Source organism: Amia ocellicauda, chromosome 10 (genome assembly GCF_036373705.1).
Source record: "Amia ocellicauda isolate fAmiCal2 chromosome 10, fAmiCal2.hap1, whole genome shotgun sequence".
NCBI classification, from domain to species: domain Eukaryota; kingdom Metazoa; phylum Chordata; class Actinopteri; order Amiiformes; family Amiidae; genus Amia; species Amia ocellicauda.
This window is the reverse complement of record NC_089859.1, coordinates 8734979-8753656: the sequence shown is the minus strand read 5'-3', so window position 1 is coordinate 8753656 and position 18678 is coordinate 8734979. Positions and strand designations below refer to the sequence as shown.

At 39.3% G+C, this 18678-nt stretch overlaps 1 protein-coding gene across 1 annotated transcript in view; it reads left to right on the top strand.

Annotated features, from left to right (window-relative positions):
- The window catches only part of LOC136759828 (mastermind-like domain-containing protein 1), a 109844-nt gene extending 94860 nt beyond the window's left edge, over positions 1 to 14984 (top strand). The window contains exons 3-5 of the mRNA XM_066714894.1: positions 8407 to 8538; positions 9574 to 9646; positions 10542 to 14984. Coding sequence (XP_066570991.1) covers positions 8407 to 8538; positions 9574 to 9646; positions 10542 to 11509 — 1173 coding nt within the window. The 3' untranslated portion in view covers positions 11510 to 14984. The remainder of the gene's footprint in view (positions 1 to 8406; positions 8539 to 9573; positions 9647 to 10541) is intronic.
- The last annotated feature ends 3694 nt before the right edge of the window (positions 14985 to 18678 follow it).

Sequence of the window (18678 nt, the reverse complement as noted above, 5' to 3'; positions counted from 1 at the left end):
AGCTGGCCATTCTATCTATCATGAGCTCATTTAAAGTGTTTCTTGAGTGAATCAGCTCTTACACTATGGTTAGGTAGTTTCCAGTCACTCTTTGTGTAGAAACATGCCTCCTATCTATATTCTTAGCATATTCAGTCTTATATACACCCTCGCTAAATTGTCATTTGTGTCCTCTCATCCTACCTTGACCAATTATAAATCTTAACAGCAATGTGATTGGTCTAACCTTTGTCTTTATTTGACATGCATGTACCTTGCTTCGATTATGCATTAATTCGATTATGATTTTACTGGATAGGCCTAATACCAAACTGCTGATACACTGTATCATTGGCCCAGCTCTGAAGCTCAACACTTTAATATTTAAAATCATTGTATTATCATTGTCTAGTGCAGTAACCCGTCCTTGAATGCCCAATGTAATGTAAATTAGTGTAACGTGTAGCTCATAGCAATATGAATTTGCATAGACAAGGCATGGGATAGTTATTTGCTCAGCCTGAAGGATTGACTTTTTTTCAAGATGTTGAGACTTGAGTCAAGTCCCCACATAAGTGGACTCTTTTACACGCAGTAGAAGTGGAGTCCTTTGCAACACTTCTTGTGTCCTCCTTGTACCGGCACTTCATGGTGGCTGAAATCTGAACACGCTATTCTAATCTTACCAGTAGAAGTGCAAGTTCATGTGGTTCGTGTTAGAAAAGTGGTCTTTATGTAAGGTGAACTCCATCTACCACAATCATCTCTGATTTCCTAAAGAGAAACCATAGCTCAGCTTCCAGTTGATGCCTTTAACCAGTGGTGTATTTTACATGGCTGGCTTTCTACCCACAGTAAGAAGAAAACAATTTCAGTTGGATCTGCAGAAGACGAGAAAAGTAGGGCTGGCAATTCAAGTTATTCATCCTAGTTATGCCATTGCAACTAACCAAGTGTGCTGTGTGATTGAAAGCACAGTTGCATGAGAAAGATATATGCGGACAAGAGGAAAAGGCACCCTGGAGTCGATGCCAGTAGGTGTGTGTGACACATTTAATTAGGTGTGAGCAGTCGCAGCGCTTAGCAACTGAAACATCACTCCGTTCACTCAGTACTTTATCACGGCGGTCATTTCTCTTTACACTGTACCATTGATCAGTTATGTCTGTCGTTTGCAGATTGATCACGGTAGTAGAAGAACGTACATAATGCACAAAAAGAGGTGTTGATCATATCACCAGCCCTTGTGTAACCTTATCTTGCAATAATACATTTAATTGAAATAGATGAATATTTTTTCTAAGCCACAAAGTACTGATGTATAATAGAGTAAGATAGAGTCAGTCCTCATTGTCCAGAATGGCAAGTACAGTATACACTCTGAAGTACAAACTGAAGCACCTAAATATGTAATTCCTGTTTACGGAAACACATTCCTGAAGAGAGAGAGAGAGACCGAGAGACCGAGACAGAGACCCGGCTAAGTGAATGCACTTTTACACTCTATTTGTTTTGGCAGGTCAGTGCGTACTGCAAAACAATCCTCTTGTGATTGAGCAATGGAGTGTAAAAATGGCAAGAGATGTCTTATTTTCTCAAATATGAAATTAAGAAGAAAAAAGTCCCCGCCGGTCTACTTTAAAGGACATTTGTGACAAACGGTTCATGCTACAGACTCATGAAAAATGACCTGATTTTCCCCTGTGATGGTGCGGCATTTGTTTAGAAAAAGCTGTAGTCTGCGGCTGGCACAGCAGTGAGTACAATGAAACGGTGCAGCGGGAGGAAGTTTGGGGAACTACACCTTGTTTTGCTTGGACCTGCGTTGACGGAAGGGTGGGTAGGGGCTACCACATTTGGTGATGAAAGGAGACACTGGCATACATTAACCTCAGCCACAGATAAGCTGTCCCTCCTCGCCTCACACAATGCCTGCCACCCCAGATCAACGCTCAAGGGGATAACGAGCAGCAGTATTTGGACTGGCCTTTGTGTGCAGAGGAGTCAAGGGCTCCATCTAGTGTGGGCTGGTGAGCATTACAGGTTGCTTACTGAAATGGTAACAGATGACCCAAGCAGATTAGACAAAGACAAGCATTTACTTTGCGTGGTGAGGTAAGTCTCAGTCATAAAATCTGACCTTTAATGCTGAATAAAAAATCCCAGGGAAATTTGATGAAGCAGTGTTAAATATAAATCTGTAGGGTGGGGGTGTACATAGAGATGTACTGTATCCAGAATTTCACTGGAGGAAGTTTGGCTTAATGAGAGTAGCTAGAGATGGGAGTAAAAGAAACTAGTGGAGGCCTCAATGAAGGACAGAATATATATTGGTTTTGTAACATCTCCATTTCATTTTGCATCAGTGATAGTTTATTTTTGGGTGGTTTCTCTGGCCCATTGCCATTGTAGTCTCATTGCTGTATAGACCTACTTTTGTATGCCATTTAACTGTTTTTTTGTTTGTTTTTGCAACTAAATACAAGTAATAACTGACCCCAGTGTTCGAATTGGGGGTCCCCTAATCCTGGTGGGGGGTGTGGCTAAAAAAAAAAAACGTTTGATCTTCTTTGTAATGACATTATCCTTCAAGAAATAACTATGGGCATAAATATTATAATCTGTCTTTAAAATAACAACCATTACAATGATAAAATGATAAAAAAAGACAATATATTTTTTTATTACCCTCCTATTCTCTACCTTTGCCTTGTCTTCACAGAAATGGACATTTGCATTTTAATTCAATATTTAACTAGTTACCATTGTCTAACCTCTGCTAGACCTAGCTGAACAAACATGCAGAGACATCACAGCTGTGTTTCTTATGCAATATAGTGTAATTTTGCATTTCCTGAATGTTTGATTAGTAATTATATATATTTTTAATTTGTTTTTAATGTTCCTAGATCTCACAGTGATAAAATAACGAAGATATGGTTTAGGAGACAATAACAAAAAAAAAATGTTGGTAAAACATTTCTTTGCAGAGCGCAAACAGAACACATGCAAATAGGCTGACATTAAATTAAAAATTAGTGACTAATAAGCTTTCTTTTCTCTTCAATCATAATGAGGAGAAATTAATAACTTGAATAATTTAATTCAGAATGATGAAGTTTGCTTCATGTAACTGAGTAATGTTAGCATAGCTACCTACAATTGTCTGATAGATTAAGAAAAATCAGCAAGGGCCTACATTACAAACGAGCTGCTGTTCAGCACGAAGGTGAAAAAATCGATAGTTATAGTAACTAAAGTGTAAACAATCCTAAATCAGAGAAGAATTTTATGTTTCCACTTATTCAAGCAGCCTCCGCTGTGTCAGTCGCTGCTGTAACTGATTCACAACACTGCGAGTTCGCGCATGCGCACGGGTCCATGACGGGGACGAATTGACGTGCTCCCCACATGCACATGTTTAGAACGTCACTGAAGAAAAAAAATTGAATCTGGAACACTGAAGAAAATTGGAAGAAGCCAACAAAGTCGTCTCGTGTCAGGGCATTCATTTCGACAAAAAAATATATAATTTTATTCAATAAAAGAGGTCCCTTATCTCTTGTGAGGTGACCTGACCTCTTCTAGCTCCATGTGGTTTACCTCATTATCCCAGGGTTAAACAACACTTTAATTTTCTTTCAGCTCTGTTTCAAATGTGCGACTTGATAAGTTGATTTTCTGCATTGTCTGAATCGAAGTAACTCTTAAAGGGGGCTGTGTTTGCTGACAAATATTTAAATGAGCCCAAGCTGATAAAAATAAAGTAGTTTCCCCATTCAATCATAAACTGAAGCACTAAACCCAGGGATTCAATTTCACCACAAATATTTACCACCCACCCCCTGAAAGATATAAGTGCATTGTGATATATTTAATTTGTTGGGGGGTGACATGCAGGTAAAATATAAGTTGCATATATAAAATATAATAAAGTATATAGCCACTTACCTAATAACCTGGACAGCTACTGATGGCACTGTGGCAGTTACATACTCCTTCCATATTGAAAAGCATTTTATACACACAGAGAAAACAAATTGAATGTTCTTCTATTTTAGTATTTTCATGAGCATCCTCCTCCTGCACACACAGTATTTACAGCACATAAAGTGCATACAGCATGCAAAGTACATAAAATGTGCAGTAGATAAAATGCATCCACGGCACAACGACAAGAAACACTTTGACAGTCTACTGAGATGCTATACAAGTAGGCCCTATCGCCTTCTTTTTTTATGATTTTATATTGTTAACCCCTTTCTCTCCTAAGATACTCCACAAGCAACAAATAGGCTATATCATTTAAAAATACAAAATAGAGATATTATTTTTACTTATTCTTCCTTTAAAACCGAGCATGACAGTAAATGTGAATAGATAGGAAATTTGAAGATCGCACAAATCATTCTGACTCTGAAGTATTGATAAGATGAGAGCAAAGCAAGAAATAATAGCCAAAAGACCAAAACAATATGAAAATGGTCAATATCAGCTCAGGAAGATGTGTAATGACATTTATAATACAGCTTCTTTTTATTTGTTTAGGCCACAGACAAGGTTTATTGTGCCGAGTCTCAGTTGCTCAAATGCAAAGCTCACAATATTTATGGAGATAATTTTACCGTGGGCACTGCTGGTAGCCGCGACTGTAAATATTTCTGTGCAGCAGTTGCGTTTATAGGCCTCTTGCCGGTTCATCTGGTCTTTAATGGGCCTCCATCTCCCTCTGCCATCGAACAGTCACTTCTGGAGAAACACAAGGGAGGTGGGGAGGAGGAGGAATTTTTAATCCATCTTTTACCTGGGTTCTGGTATATTGTGATAGTACATGCATTGAATTGCCTCCTTTGCTCTGACTAGTGGAGTTTTTTTTTGTGGCGATTTCCTGGTCTGGATCATTAGGATTCAAGTAGCAAAATGTGCACAATATCATATTAAGGCACCATTAATTTCATAATGATTTGCACACATTTACCAGAAGTTTTATACTCAACTTTGATAGGAAACGGCAGTTTGATCTGTCTATTTTGTAGTGTGACAAGTACACCAAACCAGGAACATGTTTGAAATGGTGCAAAGAAAAGCTTATCTTGATTGTAACTGGAACATCATTTGAACCATAACTTCCAAAATGTAGTTCCACTGGAGTTTCCATTGTGATTTTCCAAATTCCAAGAACTACGAACCGTAACCCTAGTTCTAATCAGTAGCGTCTTTAAAATGAATGTGAAAGTTGCCTAGGCCATTCGGTTGTGGACCCCTTCCATTTCAAATGAAGTCTGGTTTCAACTGGAAAATATGAGTGTATGTGTTGCAAACCTGCCACACCTCCCTGGTCCTTTATAAGCATTTAGTCAAAGATGAATGCACTTGTGTGTTCCAGACTGCTTCAAGGTGTTTCTTAGCTACTGTGTGGCAGACAATTTAACTTGGGCCAGTAGTTCAGTGAAATTAAAAACCACCCCTTTGACTTTCTAATTTTGCAGAATGGTTAAAGTGATGTCGAGGCAGAGTGGAACAGGTGGGGTGTTATCAGGGTCAGTGAAATCAGAGCTGATAGAGACTGTTGCACATTAATTACCCTAACAAGGTTTTTCGAATGTGATAATTAAGTGTTAAGGAAGCTGCCCGGTGTTAAGAGAGGAAAAAGTAAGCCATTAAAATACTAAATACTATTAGCACATTCTGAGGATGTAACCTATAGCAGAGGAATTCATGATAGTGACTGTCATAATGAACTGTGGTTGTGGTGAATTTATGCTAAAAATGTATGGTTCATTACCTGTAAGAAGCACTTTCTCAGCCTAACTTTTGGATTCCATAGTGTAACTTTGGCACTGCATGGAAACCTCATTACCAGCACTTTTGTACAAACAGGTCTCTTTATGGGGGAAGTTGTTTTTAATGGATTTTGTTTCAGCTACAGGCTATATTCTAGTAGTTATCTAGTAATATCTTTTTTTATTATTATTTAAAGTTTTTTTTTAAACCTTAGACATGAAAGCCATCTAGGGAGTGGAATAGTCCCTTTTCTAATGGTTGTCATCCAAGTCAGGTCACTGACAACTCATCATATGGACGGAAAGGAGTTGCCATTTTGCCCAGTATTCTACAATTGACTATCTATGTAATGCGGCCAAGCGAAAAGACTTATAACTGGAAGTGTAGGGAGAAGTTCGTACACGCTGTGTTTTCTTTGACGGTACAAGTTTGGAATAGAATCAGTAGAAATCATTAGTAATGGATTTCAGACTACTCTGTGCCACTGTGTTGTACTGTATTCTTAGAAGGAGTGGGGATTATTTGTGTGCAAATGGCTGATTTCAGTCTAAAAAGGTATGCCTTTTATTTTGGGGGATTTATTATTTTTATTTTTCCTCTGACCCACTAGGAAATGATTTATTATTGAAAGAGAAGCCTCCTTCGCGGGCCTCTTCTCGAGCAATAGCCCCGAGCCCAACATCAGAACAATTAGAGTCATATTAAACTCCCCTCCGCTTCAGCAGGCAGAGCCGCATACACAAAGCACGCCGAGGAGAGCAGGGCGGTGTTGGAGTGATCCAGGCCTCGTTATGTGTGCCAAACAACCTCACTCATTCCCTCTGCTTTAACAGATCTGTCCCCAAGGCGCTTTATTTTACACACCATGAGGGATGGTAATCCTATGCAGGAGTATGTAGGGGGCGACAGGGGGAGAACTGCTAGGCTGAACCTGAAGGAGGTTTTCCTTTTGATTAATAAAAATGTAAAGGCCGCAGTTTGAATATTTGCAGGTGTCACGTGCCTGTACTCCTCTTGCACCTGCTTTTCTCAAAATTGGGGCGGTAAATTTATCATTGTCTGGTTTCTTCTCTCGCTGTTAGAAGGAAGTTCCAGCCATTGAAATTCCCACATTTGAGGCTCAAGGTTTCTATGTCAGATGTTATTCTCTCCAGATTCATATTGCCCTTGTGTCCACATGAAGCACCAGCTCCAGCTTCTTGCTTCTGGCAAAAGATAGAACTACAGACAGACTGAAGTATGAGAAAACAACTGTCTGACTCCGAAGCATTGGAATTGGACTCTCCTTCTTTATTTTTTAATTGTAGACTTTTTATAGATCTGATTGCTACTGCTTTGTCAAGCTTTCAAGGCATCCTTCTTTACCTCCCTTGAGTTTGAGTGCAAAGATAACAGCCCCCTCTCATTGTTAAATTAAAAAGGGCAAGATCAAATATAGCATATGTGATGAGTCGACAATTTTGTGGAAAAGAGTTTCTGGTATGTTTGATCAATTGCGGACATTGTCTAACTGCATACACCCATTTTTCTTTGGTTGTGCAGTCAGTCCAACAGACACATTTAGCTTATGATGTCAGCCAACTCTGGGGGAAGAAAAAAAAAAAAACTGGAATAGCTTATCCTTTTACCAATATAAGAGTAAAGCTTCCAGGGATGGGAATCAGTATTTTGAGATTAGGGATCGCAGAGGGTGGTTGGGTGCTTTTCTGGGATCTGTGGAGGAAAACTCACTGGACAAAAATAAAATAAATGCATAAATAAAATGGGATTATTCGTTTGCTTACTCACATTTGAGATGTAAAACGTTTACTTTTCTTTTCAAATCATCATGCATGACTGAATACCCAGCATTTAAACCTTTATAAATGCAAACAAAATGTCTAGTTTTATTGCTTAAGGACTTAAGAAAATAGATTTGTCAGAAGAATGTAATTCAAGTGTAAGGTGTCAGTTTAAATAAAATGCAACTGCCCTGAATCATTTCTGTTTGTTGCGTTTAACTTAGTTTTCCTGTCTTTTCTTTTTTCCTCCCCAGTTTCCATTTTTAGGCTACAATCAGAGTTCAGTGTTACAGGCCAAAGAGACAGAGTTATATATTTATCGTCTTCACAAATTCCAAAAGCAGAGGATGCAGGGTTTATTCCATGACACAGAGGATGCCAGTGGCACCGAGATATTGTTTGATGGAATTGAGCCAGAATAACAAACCAGAAAGAGTAGAAAAATGCCTAAGGTTCTGTCTTCCTGTTAATCTTCAGGCTGTCAGCACTTCTACTGTGCAGGGCTGGTGTTTTAGCCAACAATCTTAATACCTGTGAAGAACTTAATTTATAGATCTTTAGAATGTTCATTTTGAGGTAAAAATGGGTCCCAACAGACCACTTCCACAGGTTATAGTTTGCCAATTTTGTATTTTATTTTCATGTAATTATTATCACTTACTTTGTTGCAAGTAGTGTCGCGAAGAATCTTAAAAACAAATGGAAAAATAATAACAGTTGGCCATGAGAGTATAAGAAATGAATACTTGCTTGTTTAAGAAGCAGATAATTTTTTGGGGGGTGGGATTGGATAACATCAGTCTGATGTACCCGTTAATTATTCTACATATTTGAACAACTTTGTCCTTTTTTTCTCTCACAGGAACAGACACCTGGCATGGTACCTCGAATGCAGGACCCTTCATCCATTCCCCACCCTGGCCAGCGGCAAGTCCAGGGAAACAGCAGTTTCATCCTTTTAAAGAACCAGCTCATGAGGAGGCAGCTCCTACAGGTCAGTCATTGTCGAGGGGTTGGGGAGTGTGAACCTGAATAACAACCTGCATTACTGTAGAAATGACTGTATTGAGTTTTGTAGTTTTGTAGTTTTGTAACTAAATAGTCAAAATTGGCCTAACCGTGTTCTAATTTCTTTGTCTCTTACATGGGATTTTCTTTCTGTTGTAACGACAGGGAAAATGATCATGGCATATAGTTGGCATGATAAATGCCAGTTCTAAGCCAATTATATCCTTAGAAACCCTAAAGTAGCTGCTAACAAACATTTGGGCAATGCGTTAAAGCATGAAGCCAGACCATGCAGTGTAAGATGCCAGTCTATTTTTCTCTACTTTTCATGGCAGGCTGTTTCGTTTTTTTCAGTGTCCTGATTAGATTAAAACAAAAAAGTTTCACACTTTCACATTTTAATCCATTTAGGTAAATAACTCACACCCATGACAAAAAAAACATACTCAGATGCTCAAACCTTTGTGCACTTAAGATAAGAGTGGGTAGTGGCAGTAGTGTGGGCCCTGAGGAGGTCCTGAGATTTTGCCAGTTATACCCATGTGCCAGCCGTACCAGGTGGTTTGGGACACGTGTGCGTGTGCGTTTCTGTGAGCTCGATCATAAAACCACTGGTACCTTCCAAAAGAGGAATTGGTCATGACTGCAGATCGCCTTAAAGGAACTAGGGTTGTGACAGCTGCCAAGCATCTTATTAATTGAAAACAATGTGTGGCTTTTGATTAATATTCTAATGAACATTTCAAACAGCTAATCACTTTTGAAAGTTGAAATATTAATACTTGCACTTTCAGTTTCACACTGGATGTTAAAACATATTTGGAAAAGGTCTCGCCAAAACCAAGTTATGTTCAAGTTATTTCTCTGGTCAAGAATTGTGGGAAAGCAGCACGTGGTGTCAAAGCAGACATGTACATCCTGTCGAATACAGATTAAAGAATACCAGCCTGTGACAGCAGTGTATGAAACTGTACGATTGGGAGTGTGCAAAGTGACTGTACAATCCATGTGTGTATTTCAGGAGAAGCAACGGCAGTTGGAACAGATGAACAGTGATCAGATGTCAGACTGCCAGCAGATTACTCCATTTCAAGGTAGAGTCAGTGCCGGCAGTGTACAGACACTTGTGATGTCTCCTTTCTTTATTAGCTCGGAAAATTACACTTTCTTGCCCTTATACATGTTATGCTTTTTTATTCAACTGCTAACAGCATAAACATCTAAATATAACCAATGTTTTAAGAGGTTTACATCATGTACATTGTATGTATCTACTTAACTTTTTACCCACAATCAGTCACAATGGAAATCTTAGGAATAAATAAACATTGATTGGGTATTGTTTGACCCTTGTATGTCATCATTAATTCTGTTGAACTATTCTTTTAAATAACTTAGTTTTAAATTAAACTTTTCATATTTTTTTTTAATTATTAAAACTCACCAGTTCCACACAGAATAGTTCACTTTCACAGACCGAAAAGGAAAGGAAGGAATTACTTAGTCACTTCTCCCCTTTAGCAGAAGGAGCTTTCCTGTCACTGTCTCACTTCCTTGTTCATAAAAACTAATTTGAGTGATTTTAAATTGCTGTCATCTCCATGCCCAGACGGATGTTAGGAACAAGTCTAATCAGGCTCCTGTCTTTTCGCACAAAAATGCTTTAATTCATGTTTTTTCACAGAGGAATTGTACATGTCTATGTATTCTACTATACCTCAACATATATCACTACTGTAATGTTTAGTTATGCAAATAAATACTGTATTAAACATCTGAATGTCAAATCATGAAAGGAAAGTGAATTTAAAAAATGAAATGGACTTGGTATTATAAAAGTATTAAAAAGTCTTAATAAAATATTAAACCTTTGTCCATGAATTTGTGAAATTAAGTATAAGTATTATGTAGATACCCAAGAAACTCATTATAATTATTATTAATATAGTTTATGATCTTCATCTAATGTTTTGTTTTCTGTTGTTTTAGGTGTTGGCAGATCCATTCCTCCCGATTGTGGGTATCCCATGTCCAATCCGCCTGCCAACCCATCCATGCTCTCCCACAACACCATGCTTCAAAACCGTCTGGGCATGCAGCCAGGGCCCCTCAACCAAGCCAGCCGTGCTATGCCAGCCTTTCCGGGCAACCCAGCGACCAAGCAAGGGATGTACCACCAGCCCTCTGAGTTTAACATGCCCCTACGGCCTGGGCAGGGCATGATGGGCATGGGAGTCCCACGGCAGCCAATACACAGCCAGACAGCGGCCCGCGCAGGGATGCCCCCCTCTTCCTTCAATGCTAATGCCATGGTGCAGCCGCACTTGAGACCCTCGCTTGGCCAGCAGAGTGCTAACTTGCCACGGGTCCTGGTCAACTCTCAGATGTGGCCGGCACAGCAGGGCGTGCCTCGTATGGGCTCTGATGCGCAGATGGACCACAGCTTGCAGCCCTTCCCTGGAAGCCCCATGTTCTCCCAGCAGCCCATGAGAACAGGCATGCCCAACCCGTACCCCCACCAGCCTGGGGCTCCACCCAACCAGATTGCCCCTGGCTTACCAATCAGACATCAAATGCAAAAACTCGGCTCGGCCCAGACCAGCCCTGTCCTCAGCTCACTGGCCGCTGCTCAGTCCATGAGGACCAGAGGACCTCTGTCTGCCATGGCTGGAATGAAACCCATTCCCCCCAGTATGGCAGGCTTGAATCAGGTTCACCCCAGTCAAGGACTTGCGCCACCCAGCTATCCTTCTTCCAGCAAACAGACAGGGGGGTACAGTGGGGGTAACCCTGGACCGAAGCTGCCACCCTATGAGTTTGCCCAGCACCAGAATAATGGTGCAATGCCAGGACAAAGCAGTAGTGAGGTGGACTTCATAGAAACTCTGGTGGGCTCCAATGAAGACTGGCTGAACAATCTGACAATGATTGATGAGTACCTGGAACAGAACTCATAGACACAACCATATACAGCATTTGTTTTGGGGGGGGTGGGGGTTGAATGTTCAGAGATACAGATACTAAACGTTGTGTGAATTTACAGGTTTGATGTGGCACAGTATCACAAAATGAGAACACTGCAACTTTCCCTTTCATCTACAGTCTGAATGGTTTATTCACTGGGAGTGGTGAGTCTAGTTGGGCCCCAAGGTAGATTTCCTGCCAGTGGAGGAAAAGTGATTTTGACATGTTTACTGCTGTTTGTCCCTTTCACAGTCTGTATCCCAGGTAACTTGAAGCTGCATCTGGAAACACAAATATTTCTTATTGGGAAAAGATTTGGTCTAATAATATTAATTCCACCCTGTCAAATTATCGACACATAAAAACAGCACTGGTTCTTTGACCAATAACAAACCAAATAATTGACACGACCAAGTAATTTCTGATTATTTAAGGCCACCTTTACATCAAGGTGTATTGCTGAAATACCGAATGGAAATACACTTTTTATTATACATTATTTTGTATCATTTTGTAAAATCTTTGAGATCTGACCTTCCTTGATTTATCCAGGAATGTCTGAAAAACCTCTATTAAAAATAACATTTTTAATTGAAGTTTCAATCTGAACTTCTGTAGTTATCTAAAAAACTGCCTAATATTTCTTTTTTTTTCGTAACATGTGGTGTGACTGTCCTTCGGTAGAAAGCCTAGACTTATGTCTGCGTAGCAACAATGAATCTAGCCGGGCACCAGTTGTTCTGGTACAGGCTGCCTGGCATTGTTTAATCAAAACAGACTGCTCTGGGCCTCCCTCCAAATAAGCCCTTTATCCAAATAACACACACACACTTGCACACACACTTCTAGTAAATAGGAATCATCTTGTTGTAAAGCGTTTGCATTAAAGAAAGGAAAGACCAATGAAGTGTAGCTGTTTATACACTAAAGAAAGCCTATATGTTACTCGGTTTGTTTAGTCTTGGACTGCTACACCCTACAGTCTAAGAGAGTGTAGCCAGCACCGTTTAACACACAGGAAAATGGGAACTAAGAGTGCAATCTGAGATGGGCTATTTTTGGTTATGAGGATAAGCATTTAATAACTAGTAGAGGTGCTTGTAAAGAAAGATGGTGATGAAATATATTCGACTGTAACTCATTGCAGCCCCTATCTTTGTCAAGACGGGGTGAAGGTTTGAAGTCCACACTTCAAGATGGCACACCTTTTCTTATGGTTTAGAAATTTCTTAACAATTTTTCAGTATGATAGAAATCTGTAGTCAGTAAGAGATGCCATCTATGGGAATACAATTCATATTTGGTGATCATTTGGTGGTTACCGTTGGCAGTTAACAGAAAAACACACAAAAAACCCAAACCCTGTCCTGTTTATTTAAGACTTTCCTCAAACTTTTTCCTTTTAGGCTGGTCATAGATCCAGTTGGCTCTTTAGACATGTTGATTATTAATATTAAATAGCATATTCATAATGGTTGAAAAAAAATAATTGTCCCACATCAGGAAATTAACCCAGAATGCACTTTTCCTCCTCCCTGTGGTTTCAAATTAATATATCCTTTTACATTAAGTAATTGACACCCCTGAGGTAATGGACATGTTGAGTGGTGAAAGGGTTAAAGTTGTTTGTTTTGGTGTTGCGTATTTACAGTGGCTTCTGGCTCGGTTCTCTGACGTTCGACCACTGTTTTATTTGTGGCAAGGTTCTTTCACGGTTGGCAGAAATTCGTTGGAGGGAACATGCGCTGTCATGGTGAACGCTTTTTTTTTTTCCTGTGGGGGATTTTACAGGGGATTGTACATAGTAAACTATTTTGTAAATTGTTTTCTTAAGCTATAAGGAAGAAAAAAAAAAAAAGAAGTACTCATATTTATACTTCTTTTCCAAATTGATTTGTAAATAAAAAAATCTAAAGAAAACAAACAAAAAAACACAAAAGAAAAATCAACAAAAAAAATATAGCTTAAACAAATCTGTTTTATAATAGGAAATTTGTTTATTTTAATTTGTTTTAAATATGCAGACTATATTGTTAGTTTTGGTAATACTGTGTATTACAATGTTTATATATTTGTTATGTTTTTGACATAACACGTGCTCTGGTCGCTGCTGAAAGGCTTGAGTAATGGAACGGGTGGAAGATTCTGGAAAAGCTGTCTACAATTGAAACCCTGGTGCCGCCGCCACCCCCTCTGTTTCTCCCCAACATACTTCTGTTTGTTTTTTGATCTCCTTATTATTTTCATGTTTAGGCATACTCTTTTTTTGTAGGATTTATCAAGTAAATTGTCTCCCTTTATTTACAGTACTCTGAACTGCCTTATCTCTGCTGCATAATACCTCAGAAGCAGACTTTTCTTCCAACCAATAAGGGCCACTCAACCCTGACTGGCCTCTCTATGAGCAGACTGAGTTCTCTCGGTACGTAACAACCCAGCTGCTCCTCAGCTGAACTGCTGTGAGTGTAAGCAGATACTGCACAGCTCGGCAGTTTCTCGGCCTTAGTTCCGATGGTTATGCCGATAGTTCTACAAGTCCTTTCAAACAGCCCCGTCACTTCCCTGCTCTGAAACGATTTCAGTTTGGTCGACAGACATTTCTACTACCCAATAAGTTGTTTCAGACAAAGTGTTTTGTCTACTGTATTTTTTTATTTATATATTTATTTTTGGTATTTTTCGAGGAATAAAACAAACAAAAACAGATGCTCCTTGCCCACTTTAAAGGACCGGATTGATCATGTGTTTGAATTGCACTTTTGTTTAGCATCGTATAAGAGTGGCCTCAATTTAAAATGCTGGGTGTTTTCAAGGGTGTTGTTAGTAGGCCTATATAGCAGGAGACTGGGAAGCCAGAGCTGCTCTTGAGAGGATGATATCCTGCCATGGCAGACCAAGCTGTAGCTACAGAAACTCTGTATGGCAGATCTCAAGTTTGATTGAGAAGCCTGTCTGTCAGCAGGAATATCAATAGCAAAAACAGAGCAGTTCACCTTTGCTTCTTACCTTGAGCCACAACCAGTATGAGACCCACATCCTCCTAATAAAATGGCCAGGCAGGGTTGTCGCTTTTCCATGAGTCTTCTCTCATTATGGAAAGTGTATCAGCTTCTAGTTGGTTGAAGTGTTAGAGAAAGTCCTGAATCTAAGTGTTCTGCAGTCTCGTCATCTTCTGCTTGTTAAATGTGAGGTGTTGGGGGGTGGTGTGTGTGTATGGGGGTTGGGGGGTCCTTTTGTGTCCCTTCTGGATCTGGAACGCACTGTTGCAGCCTGGTTGCAAGAAAAGCACTCATTTCTTTTGTTCTAAATACTCAGACTGTGGGCACCCTATTTTGTGGGTTCTGTTATTGTGGAGATGACTATAAGCCATTACAGTTTGCAATATTGTTGTTTTTTGTTTTTGTTTTGTTTTTCTGTCTTAATATTTTTAGTTTCAAAATAAAACTGTATAAATTGAAAAAACAAAAACCTTTTGTCACCTCAGTAACTTGTGTCACAGCCTCTCACCTGCATGTTGCTCTTCTGTTGCTCCTACAGGGTTTCCTTTCTTAATAATCCCAAAGTACAAGTTATATGTCCTTTTGAAATGGTCAACAGAGGATACGCACATAACTTTCCGAACTCAGAAATCAAAGCCAACCAATCACTGCTTGTATCAATAACAATACATTTCAGTTTGCAGACGTCATTGCGGCTATTTTTGGAGTTTGCCAATACTGAGTCCATGCATATTTTGTATTACATCAACAGAAGTTAAAAAGGGAGTCAAATTATGAGAAATGCTTACACTGACCGTCTCTCTGGCACATAATTGCCTCATCTAAATAGACTCACGGGTGGGAGCGGGGGAGGAAAAGCCAGTACACAAGTTTTTTGTGAGGTTGTCAGTTCCCTAACGCGTTCCATATGTTGTCCTCTTCGATGGAAGGTCCTGAGATGGTTCAATGCTACTGCCACCTACTGCTTAATTCTGGAGTTGTGCTGCTTTGCCCTCTGATTGTATTAACTGCTCACTTAAGTAAAAATGCATAACATTATCCTTATTCATTCAGAATTTCTGAAACAAGAACATGCTTATAATGTATGATTGAGTGACCAACATGAGCTGCAGATGATCTTATTACAATTTCTGTAATTATTTTCTTAGTTATTAATGGACACCAAACAAGCACGATGGGTTGAATGGCCTCCTCTCCATTGTAAACTTTCTTATGTGTCTTATGTTCTTATCTTCGGACACCCTGAAATATAGCACACTTAAAACACTGTATTTGTGGTTATGGGCTTTTCAAGAGGAAATGACACTGAGATGACATATTGCCTTCATATATATATATATATATATATATATATATATATATATATACACACATACACTCTCTACACTGCGTACTATATATAGAACATTTAACAAACTACTTTTTTATTATTATTATTATTATTATTATTATTATTATTATTATTATATACACTCACCTAAAGGATTATTAGGAACACCATACTAATACTGTGTTTGACCCCCTTTCGCCTTCAGAACTGCCTTAATTCTACGTGGCATTGATTCAACAAGGTGCTGAAAGCATTCTTTAGAAATGTTGGCCCATATTGATAGGACAGCATCTTGCAGTTGATGGAGATTTGTGGGATGCACATCCAGGGCACGAAGCTCCCGTTCCACCACATCCCAAAGATGCTCTATTGGGTTGAGATCTGGTGACTGTGGGGGCCAGTTTAGTACAGTGAACTCATTGTCATGTTCACGAAACCAATTTGAAATGATTCGACCTTTGTGACATGCTGCATTATCCTGCTGGAAGTAGCCATCAGAGGATGGGTACATGGTGGTCATAAAGGGATGGACATGGTCAGAAACAATGCTCAGGTAGGCCGTGGCATTTAAACGATGCCCAATTGGCACTAAGGGGCCTAAAGTGTGCCAAGAAAACATCCCCCACACCATTACACCACCACCACCAGCCTGCACAGTGGTAACAAGGCATGATGGATCCATGTTCTCATTCTGTTTACGCCAAATTCTGACTCTACCATCTGAATGTCTCAACTGTCCAATTTTGGTGAGCTTGTGCAAATTGTAGCCTCTTTTTCCTATTTGTAGTGGAGATGAGTGGTACCCGGTGGGGTCTTCTGCTGTTGTAGCCCATCCGCCTCAAGGTTGTACGTGTTGTGGCTTCACAAATGCTTTGCTGCATACCTCGGTTGTAACGAGTGGTTATTTCAGTCAAAGTTGCTCTTCTATCAGCTTGAATCAGTCGGCCCATTCTCCTCTGACCTCTAGCATCAACAAGGCATTTTCGCCCACAGGACTGCCGCATACTGGATGTTTTTCCCTTTTCACACCATTCTTTGTAAACCCTAGAAATGGTTGTGCGTGAAAATCCCAGTAACTGGGCAGATTGTGAAATACTCAGACCGGCCCGTCTGGCACCAACAACCATGCCACGCTCAAAATTGCTTAAATCACCTTTCTTTCCCATTCAGACATTCAGTTTGGAGTTCAGGAGATTGTCTTGACCAGGACCACACCCCTAAATGCATTGAAGCAACTGCCATGTGATTGGTTCGTTAGATAATTGCATTAATGAGAAATTGAACAGGTGTTCCTAATAATCCTTTAGGTGTGTGTGTATAAACTAGAAAATAGAACATTTTGCAATTGTTGCATCTCTATGTGAAAATTAATACTTCAAACGATTTCATAGTGAAAACCGTCACAGAAAGCATATGTGTGTGTGTGTGTGTGTGTGTGTGTATATATATATATATATATATATATATATATATATATAATGTACAGTACTGTGCAAAAGTTTTAGGCAGGTAAAAGTAAAGAATAAAGTAAGAATGCTTTCAAAAATAGACGTTAATAGATTATATTTATCAATTAACTAAATGCAAAGTGAGTGAACAGAAGAAAAATCTATCTCAAATCCATATTTGGTGTGACCACCCTTTGCCTTCAAAACAGCATCAATTCTTCTAGGTTCACTTGCACAAAGTCAGGGATTCTGTAGGCATATAGTCAGGTGTATGATTAAACAATTATACCAAACAGGTGCTAATGAGCATCAATTCAATATGTAGGTTGAAACACAATCATTAACTGAAACAGAAACAGCTGTGTAGGAGGAATAAAACTGGGTGAGGAACAGCCAAACTCAGCTAACAAGGTGAGGTTGCTGAAAACAGTTTACTGTCAAAAGTCATACACCATGGCAAGACTGAGCACAGCAACAATGGTCTCCTCAATGCTGAGAAGTGCAGGCAGATATTTATCCATCATGCAATACCATCAGGGATCTGATTGGCCCCAAATTTATTCTGCAGCATGACAACGACCCCAAACATACAGCACAAGTCATTAAGAACTATCTTCAGTGTAAAGAAGAACAAGGAGTCCTGGAAGTGATGGTATGGCCCCCACAGAGCCCTGATCTCAACATCATCGAGTCTGTCTGGGATTACATGAAGAGAGAGAAGCAACTGAGGCGCCTAAATCCACAGAAGAACTGTGGTTAGATGTCCAAGATGTTTGGGCCAACCTACCTGCCAAGTTCCTTCAAAAACTGTGTGCAAGTGAACCTAGAAGAACTGATGCTGTTTTGAAGGCAAAGGGTGGTCACACCAAATATTGATTTGATGTAGATTTTTCTTCTGTTCACTCACTTTGCATTTAGTTAATTGATAAATATAATCTATTAATGTCTATTTTTGAAAGCATTCTTACTTTACAGCATTTTTTCACACCTGCCTAAAACTTCTGCACAGTACTGTCTGTGTATGTGTGTGTGTGTATATATATATATATATATATATATATATATATATATGTGTGTGTATATATATATATTATATAATTACAATATTTACATTTATAATATATTTTTTGCTTTATCCATTTGGTGTAGATTGTGTAGATTCTGATTGATTGCAAACTCAGATGCAACACAATGTGGAAACTGCTGGGGATGAATACTTTTGCAAGACACTTTGAGTGTGTGTGTGTATATGTAGACTTGCAAATTGACCTGGTTATATACATATATGTGTAATAGACACACACATTGCATCTCTCCCTTCCCGGTTCAAATGTGCTGTTCTGCAATGTGACAACTTTTGAATCCCCCCCACAACATTTTTGCTG